At 35.8% G+C, this 14,127-nt stretch overlaps 2 protein-coding genes across 18 annotated transcripts in view; one reads left to right on the top strand and one right to left on the bottom strand.

Moving 5' to 3' along the window:
- Tenm4 (teneurin transmembrane protein 4) overlaps nucleotides 1-14,127 on the top strand; it is a 2,854,999-nt gene that overhangs the window by 671,659 nt on the left and 2,169,213 nt on the right. The gene's annotated exons all lie outside the window — the stretch shown is intronic.
- Nucleotides 12,237-12,428, bottom strand: LOC147828076 (keratin-associated protein 8-1-like). Its single transcript, XM_087211425.1, has one exon. The coding sequence runs from the start codon at nucleotides 12,426-12,428 to the stop codon at nucleotides 12,237-12,239; it is 192 nt and encodes a 63-aa protein (XP_087067551.1).

Here is a 14,127-nt window from a genome sequence, read left to right as displayed (position 1 = left end):
ACAGCACTTGGTAACAGAAGTTAATTGGAAGGAACTGGTGTCTCCAGACCCTTTGGTAATTATTGAAGTCACTCGCCTGGCAGGGAAGAAAGCCTTTTTCCTTCACACTATTTGATAAAGAGACTCTTTTCCCTCCTTACATAGGCACAGAAGCAAAACAAAGCCAAACAAAATGAAGCACTCTATTTGTTTGATAAACCCCAGAATTACTTTAAAGTGGATAAGTAAAGGTTTAAATTCTACTTAATTTAAATACATTTTAAAGCCTTCGAGAGGAAGTATGTTTAATTCACCTCTGTATCTAAGGTATCCAGCCCTGAACTTGGCTCAATATCAGGACCAAGTAAATGTCAGGAATGTGCATTATTAAGGCTATTATTACAAACTCGATCAGAAGTCCCATCATGAATGACTTTGAAATGAGGAGGGGAGAAACTAATTCTCAAATTGTGCAAACTTGGATTGAAATCTTCAGCATCACCGGGGATGGCATCACAGGAAAACTGTTTCATCTCACTGAAGATCATCCCTTCCCAATAACACAGAAATAATATATACTTCACAAAATTGTGCAGATTCCATGAGTTAAAATCTATTCAACTGTCCAATATGCTGCTTGTCATATTCCAAGTGCTTAATAAATCATGGTTTTATTCTTGTTTCATAATGTGTTGAAACACTACTATGTGAGCCCCTTCTTCCACTTATGTCTAGTATTTTGCTTCAGGTCTGTGTTGACTTTAATATGATTGATTTAGAATAGGACATGAAGTCCTAGTTTTTCTCCCCTGCCCTCTATCACTATTTGTCTCATTTTAGCTAAAGGACATCTTTTAAATAGAAATTCAAGCACTCAAGCAAGATTTTGTGCTCTCCTTATGTGTCAAGCACCGTGTCATGGATTGGGTCTATAAAAATGAACACATTTTGTTCTCTTGCCTCAGAGTAGCTTCAGTCTTCCCAGGGAAACGGGGAAATAGACATCCAACTCAAAGACAGCCTAACAAGTTAGGGATGAGAGACATTATGAAGAGAAAGTGCTGAATAAGTACAGAAAATTGAGCAGCTAATCCTTTTGTTAAGAAGCAGAAGAATCATATTAAGGATGGTTCCACACAGGAAGGGTCCTTTTGAATGGGCTTTGAAGGATGAGCAAGTGATTTATAGGCTAGGCACAGGCAAAAGTTCACTCTAAGAGAACAGACCTGTGCAGAATTACAGAACAATGCATGTGATAGGAGATGAATATATATACATATTTGCTGCCAAGCAGTTACATGCTGCATTATACACTAGGAGAGCATCCTTAAGAACCTATGCTAGAGTCAAATGAATGGTCACAGTTTAGGAATGATACTAAATAATAGGTCTGAGGGTGAAGTAGGTAGCTTCCCCACTTGCGGCAAAGCTTCAGAAGCTGGTGTTTATCAGGCTCAAAGTTGGGCTTGGCATAGGTCTTTATCCAGGGGCCACAGAAGGGCCAACCTTAGTTCTATCAACTCATCAGATGAGGCAAATGCCCAAGGTTGGATTTCAACAAATCCATGGTCGTGTGTTTCATGCAAGGCCAAGAAAGTGAGAGGCTAAAGGCAGATGGAAGATTGTGTAGGAGCACAAGATAACTGTCCAGATGACAGCACTCTTCCCTAGGACAGTAACAGAAGTAATGGAGGGGGAGGATGAAACTTTTGAATTCAGCTTTGGAGGCTGGCATCACTGAATACAGGAAGTGAGTGAAGCAGATAATTTGTGTACTTTGGTTACAGATGGCATGATAATGTGAAATCAAAAGGAATTGTTATTTGAGTTTCTTAACTTAGTCCTAACTTGTTCAATAAAAACAGGATTTTGTATTGAAACAATTAGACTTCTCAATATAAATGTAAACCGCAGCATAATTCATGAAACTACTTTTCCTATTATCTGCACTTTAGTTACGCCTATTAATATATGCACTTAGAATTTCAAGCTAAAAATTGATAAATTCAGAAAATTGCTAGCAATAAATAATGACTTTTTGCATGTAGCAAGATAAACTTGACAAGTGCTTTCTAAATCACATTTTCACTAAAGTGAACAAACAGAAAAAATAACAAAAATGTGACTTCTGATCACACTGCCCTAATATAAGTTCATAAGTTCAAACAGCAGTGATTATTGAATCTCGTTTTAAATTCCAGTTGTTGCCAAACTATACAAATGGTCATAATAATCCCTCCATATAACCTTATACAGGAGAAGGCATTTGCTAAATAGGGTTAAATGCACAGAGCCTTGGACCTGGGCCTGCAGAAGTTGAAAGAGAAGTTTGTGCCCACACAGGAGCCACATATATATAATAGACTTTGACCTTGAAAGATTCAAATCTATATATGCACTTAATATTCTAGAAATACTTTAAAAAATATTTTATTATTCCAGTCAACAGGTGTCTATTGTATATTTACTGCTTTCCAGAATTTTTGATGACCTAAAATGTAACTCCTGTGGTAGACTTTTCACCAACTGTAAAGAACTAGCTTCATAGCATTTTTTCCATGTACACTGTATGAAGCAACTTCCCTGTAACATAAAAATACAAATCTAGCATTTCATCATTTTATTCCTATATTACAGATGAGAGTATAATGACTAAATTGAGCAGGGCCACCCAGGATTTGGACTTAGTTTGTTAGATTAAATTCTGTTTCCTTTCCACTACTATATTATACTGTGTCACATGCTTTGCTTTTCAGTAAAATACTTTTTAAAATACAAATGTTTAATACAATTTGCTTCTTTTTAATTCCTAGATCTTTTGTAGCTAGTTTTATCCTAATTTTTTTTTCAAAATTAAAAATATAATACATTTAAATCATAATATGGAGTATTTTATCATGGAGCTATATAATAATAATTGTATTGAACAACATTGGAAGAAATATTTTTGATTTTGATGTTTTTGTACTTTCCTTTTAAATTTCATAAGTAAATGTGTCTTTCTGGACTCCTTCTGAAGGTTTTTGTGGAATCAGGGGATAGGTCATTGGCACATTTTGTGTATTTATATTGGGGCTGTCTGTGGTCCCTTATGATTAATACAGATAGACAAAAATAGAAAAAGATGTTTTGACAAATGTTGTTTTATTATGTATCTGATTTTGTGCAAATTATTTAACCTCTCTGGATAGAGACAGATAAGAGGATAGATAAGTGTGAGGGCACCAAGTAAAGTCTAAATCTTAGAAAAATACAAGTTATATAACTAATAAAGTTACTATTTATTAAGTGTTTTTATGTACAGGGCTTATTTCAAGTGTTTTATCTGCATTATTTTATGTTTATATCCATAATCCTGTGAAATTTGTATCTTACTATCTCCATTTTAATGGTGATAACTGTCATTTAGGTTATATAGGTGTGTTTTGTTTTCTTGCCGTATGGGGCATCGAACTCAGTACCTTGAGCTTGCCAGGCAGGGGTGGCACCACTGAGCCACATCCCTGGCCCCAAGATTATATAGGTGTTTTGGCAAAATTTCTACAACTGTCAGTGGAGACAAGACATAAATACATGTTTCTCTGATTTTAAAATTCATGATTTAACTCACATCTTGTTACCCTGCATTTAAAACATCACGTATATTTGCGAACTGAGATGTAAATAACCTAGTATTTGAGGTATAAATGATTGCTTATGGAGAAACACACATGAATTTACAGAGTTATGATACCTATCAAAATGTCAGAAACCTGGAAATATCTAAAATTTGCACATTCTACATGTGTTATAATTAATCAAATCTCACAAAATAGCAGCTCAAGAGTGTTATTTCCCTCTTTTGCTGATTCTTTTGGTTATTATGGAATACAATTTCTACAGGATGGTGTTAAGAACAAGTTGAGATGAAAATAAAAATACGTGAAGGTCCTACCTCTATGGCTTTGGCAGTTGCAGCCCACATAGCCTTTCTCTTGAGCAGGCTCCACTCACTGCCTGCAGCTTTCCTGTTTTTTTCATGTTCCTAGCATCTCTGACTTCCCGGGTCTCCACTGCAAGTTTGGGTTCATTCTCACTGTTTCACACAATGTACTCTCAAGGTAACATTTCCTGGACTCCTACCCCCACGCCCCATACACATACATTGAAATCTAGGTGGAAAACTCCATGACCTCACAACTCTTCATGAATAAATCAACACATATATATGGTGCCAAGGTCTGCTGCCAGTTCAAGGGGTAGCCGGCTTCCTACACCAAGGCTCCAGTAGCCTGTGCATGTCTGGATGGCTGAACATGGTAAAATGAATCCTGGGGCACCAATTCTCTCAGAGGGCCTTCTCCACCAGGGCACCTTAAGGCACTCTTCTTAAAGTAAAGACTTGTAAAAGAGTTACTCTTTTCCATCCATGAGGCTGCAATTAGTGGGATGTGGCCAATTTGGGAGATGTCTTCAAGCCATCTTTTCTGTCGTCCTGATGCAAAGTAGTTGATTTCATTTTTGGTACCTGGGATGGAACTCAGGTCCTTGTGCTTGCACAGCAGGAGGTGAAACCACTGAGCTAAATCCCGGGCCCCGACTTCTTTTTAATTCTAATCATTTCAGTAACCACACTCTCCTTTTCTCCAACTTTATAAGAACTTTCTTTCTGGCAAAACTTCATATCATTTGACTGTGATTTTTGCTTCTGATTCTCAATGTAGATCTGGCTAAAAGCAGTCAGCAGTACCTATGGCATAGCCTGAACATTGGGTTTCTTTGAAATTTCCTCTGCCAAAATTAATCAGTCCACTACTTTTAAATTTAGGCTTGCACAAAATCTTAGGAAATTGACTAATTTTTTGCCATAATGAAACAAATATGGCCTGTAGTCCAATTTGTAATACATTCCTCATTCTCAACTGAAGCATCATCTCAACTGGACTTTACTTTTCACTTTCATGTCAGCATTTTTGTCTTCTGAGCTCTCGTCAATATTGGCCATCAACATTTTTTTTTCCTTTTTTGTTAATGGAAATCAAACTTGAGGTCCTTGAACTTGCAGGGCAGGCGGTGAAACCACTGACATAATCCCTGGCCCGTCAACAATTATTCACAACTTTCTAAAGTTTCTCTAGGCTGCTTCACCAAACTTTTCTAAACTCCATCCACAAACCAGTCCCATAGGCTTCTAAACTGCATGGTCAGGTGCAGTCACACCAATGACTACACTTCGCTGATACAAATTTTTTGTATTAGACTTCCCATCTTTTGTACAAAATACTTGACACTTGCCACATAGAGAAAGAGAGATATATTTTGGCTCACAGTTTTGGAGTGTTCTATCCACGGTCACCTGGCTCCAAGGTAAAAATGGTGTGGTAAAAGGTCATAGAAGAATAAAGCTTCTCATCTCATGGCAAATAAGAAACAGAGAGAGAAGAGGAGGAACTGGGAATCATAATATAACCTTGCAGGTTACAATTCCAATGACCCACCTCCAACTAGACCCTACTTCCTATCAGCATATTCAGCTCTTCTCAATGAATGAATCCACTGATGATTATATAATACTATAATCAATTTCCAAACACTTAAGACTTTAGGGGAACATTTTAAATACAAACCATAACAACTGGGGTATCTTTAGTATTCCTAGTAGAGCATCTGTTTCATTTTGTCAGCCTTTTCAAGGGCCTCTCCAAGATTTCAACACAGAAACAAAGGGGCTGGCTTATCTCTTAACCATTGCTATTGTGAAACTATTTATCTCTAGCTGCCTGGATTTTGGATATGGATACAACTGGGAGAAAATTCTAGATTTCTTTCCTGGTTGTTCTGTGGCTTAACTCAAATTTCAGTTTATACATGTGTAAAACTGGGATAATGATTTCTACCTCTCAGTTTTTCCTCAGTAATATATGTCAGGAAGTTGCTTAGAGTATTTGTCAATTCTGTGATATTCAAAAGAAGTAGTTTCTCCTCAATTATTGTTCCTCTCATGTTGTGCCTGCCTCGGAGACCAGCAACATGCCTTCCTTATCAGAAGAACTCAGTCATAGCTTATTGATTGATTAAGTCACTAATCAGAATCCTGTGCTTACACAGGTCAGTCAGAAAAAGGGTCAAATATGAACACAAATAGAGGTAATCAGAGCAGAAAATCTTGGCTCACACTCCAGTCTTCCATGTCACAGTTCTTACATATCAGCTCATATATCTCATATTGTACCCTACACTTTAAGTGTTATCTTTGGTGATTTAATTGTGTGACTTAATGATTGAGATTTCCCCAGGCACTACAGAAACTAGCTTTCTGTGTACATTAAATAGATATGTGACACAAAGGTACATTTGTTCCTCAGATGAGTCTTAAAAGAGAGAAAGAGAGAGAGAAAAAATTTTTCAGTTTTAAACTGTAATGACTTCAAGTATTTCTAGCACAGAGCAAATGTCTCAAAAACCTATACCATTGGGTCAATGTATAAATCCAGTGTGGTCATTGAAGCGTTGATCTGTATCTCTGAATTCTCGGGATAACAAAACCTACTTGCTCACTGGCCAGAACCTGGTAGATATCTCAGAATAGTATTAAAAAGAGGGCTGGGGATTTATCTCAGTGGTTCTGCTGCCTGCCTCACAGACACAAGGTCCTGAGTTCAATCCCTGGTACCAAAACAAAACAAAAAAAATTACAAAACTGTTAAAACTTTGCTGGGGATTTAGCTCAGTGATTTCACTCCCTGCTGTGCAAACGCAAGGACCTGAGTTCGATCCCAGGTACCAAAAAAAAAAAAAAGAGGTTTCGTTAAAAAAACAGTAGATTTCTTTCTTTTGTTTAAAGAGTATTAATGATAATATAGTTCCATGACACAGTGATATTGCCACTTGTCACTGGAAAAAATCCAAATTTTTTACTATTATACATGCACTACAATTTATAATATATTTATTCTAGGGCCCTAGCAAATATATGGAGGCAATGATGAACAAATATGTCATAGAGCCTACAGTGAGCTTGTGCACTATTGGAAACATAGTAAAATAATTGCAGTTGAAGTGGTAGTAGGAGTGGAAAATTTGTTGATGCAAAAATCTACCATAATGTGACATTACATAACAGGAATGCAAAGCTCAGTTTCAGAGTTAAGACTGTTTTCTCAAAATAAGAACACTTGACTGTCTCTAAAGACAAAAGAAAGTTAAACAGATACATAGTTGGGTTGAAGAAAAAGACTATTTCAGAGAAAGGGACTTAAAGGATCAGAGAAAAGTAAAGCATGGGATGTATTCTGGGAAGTGGAGGGAATTCAGAGTGACTAGGTATAGGTTAACAAGTGGACAGACTGTGGCAAAGAAGGAACAGTAGAAAGATACAACTCTGAATGATAAATATGCATAAAATTGTGCACGTCGCTGATCTGAGATACTTCTCTGACCCTTCTAGAAATTCTCTCTTGTTCCTTTATTTTACTCATTGGGAGATCTACACTGACACATCTAGATGTTCATGTGTGAGGCATGGGATGGTATGTGGCTCCTCCCATGATCAATCAAATGAAGAAATGTTCAAACGTCTTAGTAGAAGAAAATTGAAACATAAAATTAACAATAGAACTACATATGATTGTGAAATTTCTATACCACATATATACCCAAAATAAATGAAATCAACATGTTGAAATCACCTGCATGCTAGGTTACCACAATAGAGTTCATAATAACCAGGATACGGGATCATCCAAATATCCAACATTGAATGAATGGATGAAAATGTGAAAAATTGTTTTTTTCCTTTCATTAGGTTGACCAGAAGAGTGTGATTTGAAAGCATAAAGAAATGACAAAACTTTTAGGAAATGGATATGCCAATTATCTTCAATTGATCACTACCTAAAGTGAAAATAACACATTGAAAATATCACATTGTACCACATATATATGTACAAATATGTCAATCCAAACAATAGATTTAATTTAAAATTTTTTTCCTACTGTGAAACTTTCATTGGAGGGGAGAAGACAAATAATCAGACAAAATGGATGATTTCAAACTTGATTGGCTTCAGAGATGTTTAGCAGATTACTAAGCATACTTCTGTGTGTGTCTGGGTGAATCATGAGAGTTTACTCTTCAGTATTCTATCTAGTTCCTAGATTCTTCCTTTCTGACTTTCTCTTACTTTCTGCTTCATAGATTCCATCCTGTGAGCAATGTTCCTCTGCCATCCCCTTCTGCCTTTATGTTAATACCTTGGACCCAGCTACCCATGAGCAAAAGTAAACATTTCCTAGTTTAAGTTGAATCTCTTCAGTATATTGTACCACTGACTGAAAGCTGAATAGTAAGCAAAATATATATGTAATATGCTATTTATATTCAATGAAATAAGAAAAAATGAATACTTCATGAAAAAATAAGGGTAAATGTTTTACTGTCTGAAATTATAAAAAATTATTAAAACTCACTTTAAACCAGAGGTTCCTACATACAATATTAGGGAATCACTCTAACTAGATCCAGTAAATCTTAGACTTTTACCAGCTAGTGATATATATTTTTTGTTTTGCCATCTAATATTCTAATACACATTACAGAAGAGATTGTATTCCACCTTTCTGACTTTGTGCAGATTAAAAATTACTTAGATTTATATTTGAAATCTTATTTATATTATTTATTTTATACTAACAAAAGAAACGCTACTCATTTTCCCTAATTTTATTATACTATTGATTAAATAAATGTGTAAAATCTGTGTCATATTACTACCATATTATGGTTAATATCACATACTTCTAAAGTAAGAAATATTACAAACATAAAGCATCTGAGCAAAACTACCAACTTCATCGATTTTTTTAAATTTATCTTAAGTTTCTTACTTTAGGGCCAAACTAATATGGAGTGTGATCAAAATAAAACTCCACGATTTTATCTACTTCAGTAAAAAGTGCTCATTTTTCCTCAAAATTATAATTGTTTCTTCTGTTTCAATATTTCAAAAAGAAAATAACTTAATTTTTCCCTCTGGGTTCAAATAATTTACCACCTCTATCTTGTTTCATAGTTTAGGAGCATGTTTTCTCATTCAAGTTGTGCTTGCACATTAAAATTTAATAATGGAATTTTTGCTTATAATCTTTCATATCTCAATCTAGCTACTATAGAATATGATGTATACGTATATTTAGAAAGCTTTGTAATATAATTCAATTAAAGGAACTATATACAAAGTGTGTTTTCTCCTGGCCATTTATTCTACCTCAGGCCATTGACAGACTTTAATTTTGTATTTGTTCTTTTAAAGCATCTTTAAAAGTCCACAAAAAGCTGCCGCTTTCTCAAAACCATGATGGTCACAGTTAGTTAAATATTTAATGCCACCAAGCACAAGACAGGGAATGCAATGAGCATGAGCTGCACTATAGAACCACAATAATGGCTTAGATCCCTTGGGGCAGCATTGTGCTATGTACTGATACAGTAAATGAGGGCAAAGTCTCATCAAGATGTGAGTTTAAATACTTAAGAAACTTTCCAGCCATATCCACTGACAAGATTAATTATACATCTCTAAATGTGATGTTTTCTTACTATTCAGCATCACTTTATTAGTCTTCAGTGAAGCAAAAATGTTAGGTGTGGCTTTGGATAATTCTGGGTAATTCTCCTTTCCAGTGTGATCCATTCCTACATATTCCAAGTTGTGCTAACTTACTGAGTCTCTGCTAAAAGCTTCTATCATTGATTAGTTATACCTGTCTGTTGAAATTAGGACAGTCTTTTTGCAAGAAGAGCAAACTGCTGAAAGAAGGCAAGGGCCCTCTCCATCAGAACATTCAGCTATTTTCTCTCAGGCATATACCCTTAAATGAAAGGAAAGGGCAATAAATACACCAAAAATCATTATCAAGCTATTTTTCCTTGTGAATAAAATAATCTGCCTTTTAAAAAAATGACCCAAGTGATCTTTTCCTCTAAAGCTGAAATGATGGCTTTATTAGAGTGAAAACACAGTGTATACTAAAGATGTTATGTCTCAAAGAAGTTTAAAGAACAAGTTTATAGGGTCACATACATGTGAGTAAATCTGTATATCAGTGTTTACTAGGTAGTTGAAGTTATTTAATTTCTTTAATCCATAGTTTTTTCATTTATAAAATGGAAAATAAAAGGTTAAATTTTAAATTGGTTATTATGATTACATAATATGATATACAGAAGGTTGTTATGACAACGTTGGGCCCAACACTCATTATATGTCCACTTAAAAATAAAAATATTAGTTTGTGGCATACAAAGTATCTTCCTAAGATTTCATTTGACTTGGGTCTTCTTAAATATGAAGTCAATAAGTAAATTTGATTAATATCTTTCCTGCTGATCCTAACAAAAACTTTAACCTCCCATTTCATGATTATGTATCCTTTGATGAATGCTTGGGGAGATATTTATTGATATACAACATTCAATATTGTAGCATGAGAAACTGCTAAATTCAACCAGGTTATATTTTTCTCTCATCTTTGATATGCATAACAAAACTCTTAGCTGCAAGGTATAATAGAATTCAACTGGATTTTTGCAACCATCTTTTTTAGTCCTCTCTCCCCACATCTGAGCTCCTGTCCTCCCATCACATGGATCAAATTCCTTATGCTTTTCCAGCTGCATTAAAAAATATCTCTCTTCCTGCCACTGGCTTGGCCTACATACTTTTTTCTTGATTCCATTTTTTTTTTCTAAAATAGACTGAGACCCAGATGATATTATTATGGATAGGCCAATTAATTAGATATCTTGTTGGCAGGTAAACAGGACCTCCCTTAAGGTGCCAGCCCTCCAACCGGCACAGCACAGAACCAACATGGAGAACAATTGAGGTATTTTCACTGGTTAGCATTATAAAAAGGAAAAGAAGTACTACTTCCCTTAGAGATAGATAGCAATGATTGATATTCTAAATGGGAAATTCCTTGTATGTGACTTGTCTTCCCATTTGGTCCCCATTTAATCAATATTACCTGGGTGACTGTACTTGTAATCTTATTGGTTGGTCATGGGTTTGTCCCACCTCGTGCCCACCTTGTAAATTTCCATCGGGTCTTATAGTTTTGTCCCACTTTGTACCTGCCTCACCACATGGCTTTGCTGTATGAAACTTCTTTAAAAAGTGGAGTGGGTAGGCAACCCACTTTCCAGTCCCCCTTCTGTCTCTCGTAGGCAGAAGCTTTCTTTCTCCCAATAAAATTTTCCTACTCTTAAACTCCATTGTTCCTAGAATTCATTCTTCGATTTTAGAGAACACAAACTCGCGTTTTGGATATCTAGTAGGTTTGGGAGTTACCTCTTCCCCCTCCATCAATATGAGGAGGAGGAGGAGGAGGAGGAGGAGGAAGAGGAGGAGGAGGACAAGAACGGCGGTAAAGATGCTGTCGTCCATGTCCTGCCCTGGGTTTGGGGATGGCTTTTCTAGCAACAACTCAGTATGGAGAAAGACAAAGCCCAGGCACTGAATCCCTTGTAGAAGAAAGATCACAGAGTCACTTGAGGTCACTCTGTGGCAGTAAGTTGATAAAAAAATCTAGGGCTAAGGTTAAGATAAGTAGAAATTGGCAAAAGAGAAGGCTGTCTAAAAGAAGTAAGTGTTAAGACTAGGAAAGCAAATTTAATCCATCAGAATCAGGTCATTAAATGATGAATATTGTATTTGGAAAGCTTTTTAAAATTTATTAATATTTCTTTAAACTTGAAGAAAAGCCTTAAAGAAATCTAACCAGGCTGACCAAAATACAGAACAATTATTGTCTTCATCGAATTTATTTTACTACCATCATCATCACTATCTTCATGATGTTCTCAGGATAAATACAAAAATGGTTAACATTACCTTGAAACTATTCAAACAATATTTCAAAGCAAAATTTACTCATTACTATGTAATCTTTTTTTTTTATGATGCAAGTTGAGACAAATTTATTGAAAATTTGAGAGACACGTCATTAACTTTTTCCTGACAAGAGGCATGAGTATATCTCAAGAGTAATGTGTGTCAAGTTGTCTGTCAAGTTTTTGAAATTGTCCCAACAAACATTGCCTTAGGCAGTCATCTTGAGTTATCATCTGGTTTCCCCATTTCCTCTTTGGGATTCTGATGCTAAGTCTGAAAAGCAGCCACTTGAAGGTCGATGAGCACAAAAGAGGTAGATAGAGCAGGAACCTGGAGATGATGCTACTTGGCCTTTGGAGGAGAGAAGATTCTGTCTCGGAGACTTCAGTAGAGGGCAAATGGCCAGCAGCATCTGTAGCCATAAGCTCCACAGCCATTATAGCCGTAGCCGAGGCCATAGCCCACTGGGGAATAGGTGCTGCCAAAGCCACAGCCCAGGCTGTATCCCAGAGGGTAGCCATAGCTGCCCCAGTAGCACCCAGGGAAGGCAGAGCCAGAGCAGTTGTTGAAGTACATAGTGCTGGCAGTGGAGGGCTCAAGTAGCAGAAGAAGGGAGTTTGATGGATTCCCTGGTCTCAGAACCCTCTTTATATACGCTGGCTCTAAGGTGTGGTGGGAAAACACAAGGCTTTCATTTTCATTCTTGACACCAATTTGCACTACCAAAAGCTCATTAATTTGTTTTGCTCTTGTTTAATAATGCTCTCGTGTGACATAATGCAGGGAGACGATTCCTTCAAACACATTATGTGCCTTGCTAAAAAAAAAATTATTGCAGTGACTTCAAACCCCTGGGTCTTACAGACCCCGTATGTAATTCTCTGTAAGTAGGCTTTAGTAACGCCAGGGAGGCTTCTGATGTTCTAAGCTGTTATGTGGCCTCACTCTGAATTTCAACAATCCAGCGTTGGAATTCAATAAATATGTGCTGGATACATTAATATATGAAATAATAAATCAATAATTTAGATTTAGTTCATCTCAAAACTGGAAGTAATTCTTAGTATTCAATTGCTTAAAGAATTATCTTTTGGAAGCATGCAAGACAAATGCTATAGGGTTTACCAGAAACATTTCCTTTTTGAAACTTTCCATATACATCTACTCTGTTTAGGAAACTGGTTAAAAAATTAATCGCAATTATAGTCATCCCTTAAACTGTATCTAACAACACAGTTATAAAACAATGATTATACTAACAATCTTGCAATTAAAAAATAGTGTGTGGATTAATCTTAAAATTGAGCGTCAAACAAGTATGATCTGTTGATCTAATATACTTTTAACAGTAAATATGGAAAATAAAAACAAGGAAAAAAAGAAAAACAAGTGAGAGACTTCATCCTAAAATGCAGACTATTTTTCCATTACATCTAACAAAGCCAGATTATTTGACAACTGTGATGATCTTATGAAAGGTCACGTGAATACTAAATTAATATTATTTCATTTTTAGACTGATTGTGCACCCCAGGATAGAAAAAAAAAAATCATTCCTCTTTAAACAGATACTTAGTTCTCATTTATTTCCCTCTGGAATAAAGAAGAAATAAGATTGATCAAAACTATCTTGACTCATGCAAGATCTGAAAAATTATTCCCAGGCGCCCAACAAGGGTGCTGATTGGAGAACTTTCAGAAAGCATGGCGAATGAGGGTACTGGCACAGAAAAAGAAAGGCAAAGGAGTCCTTCTAGGGGACTACAAAACATGTGTTACGTGCTGGCCCATAAATTTTACTGAATATCCCAAAGGTAATTTTGTTCCTTCTTTCTGCAGAAAGCAGGGCCTGGGCTGAATCCAAGGTCAAGGTGAGACTCTTGGAGAAATACAAAATTATGCCAGCATTCTAACGACTAATTGGTTAACTACAGCAGAGGCATTTTTAAAAACACCTACAGTATTTCCCCACCACACTGCCTTATAAACAAAGATATGTAGCTGCCTATGGTGATTCAGAATTTAAAACGCAAGCACTTCAAGTGGTTTATAGCTAAGTCAAGCCAGGGAATTAAAATTAGCTTTGTTCCTAAATATAAAGATATTCAACCTCTGAGAATTCGCTAAGAGTCATACAATAAGCTACATTATATTTCTACCATCATCATATTACTCCATTTCACAATTAAAATACAGAACATTTGAGGCAAATGGCAATTTTAAAAGTTGCATTCATATAATGAAAAAAAAAATGATTTGAGTTAATGCCAACATT

Source organism: Heterocephalus glaber, unplaced genomic scaffold, assembly GCF_053883595.1.
Source record: "Heterocephalus glaber isolate CG9 unplaced genomic scaffold, H.glaber_assembly_v1.0 deba00001428, whole genome shotgun sequence".
NCBI classification, from domain to species: domain Eukaryota; kingdom Metazoa; phylum Chordata; class Mammalia; order Rodentia; family Bathyergidae; genus Heterocephalus; species Heterocephalus glaber.
This window is presented reverse-complemented; position numbering and strand designations above follow the sequence as displayed.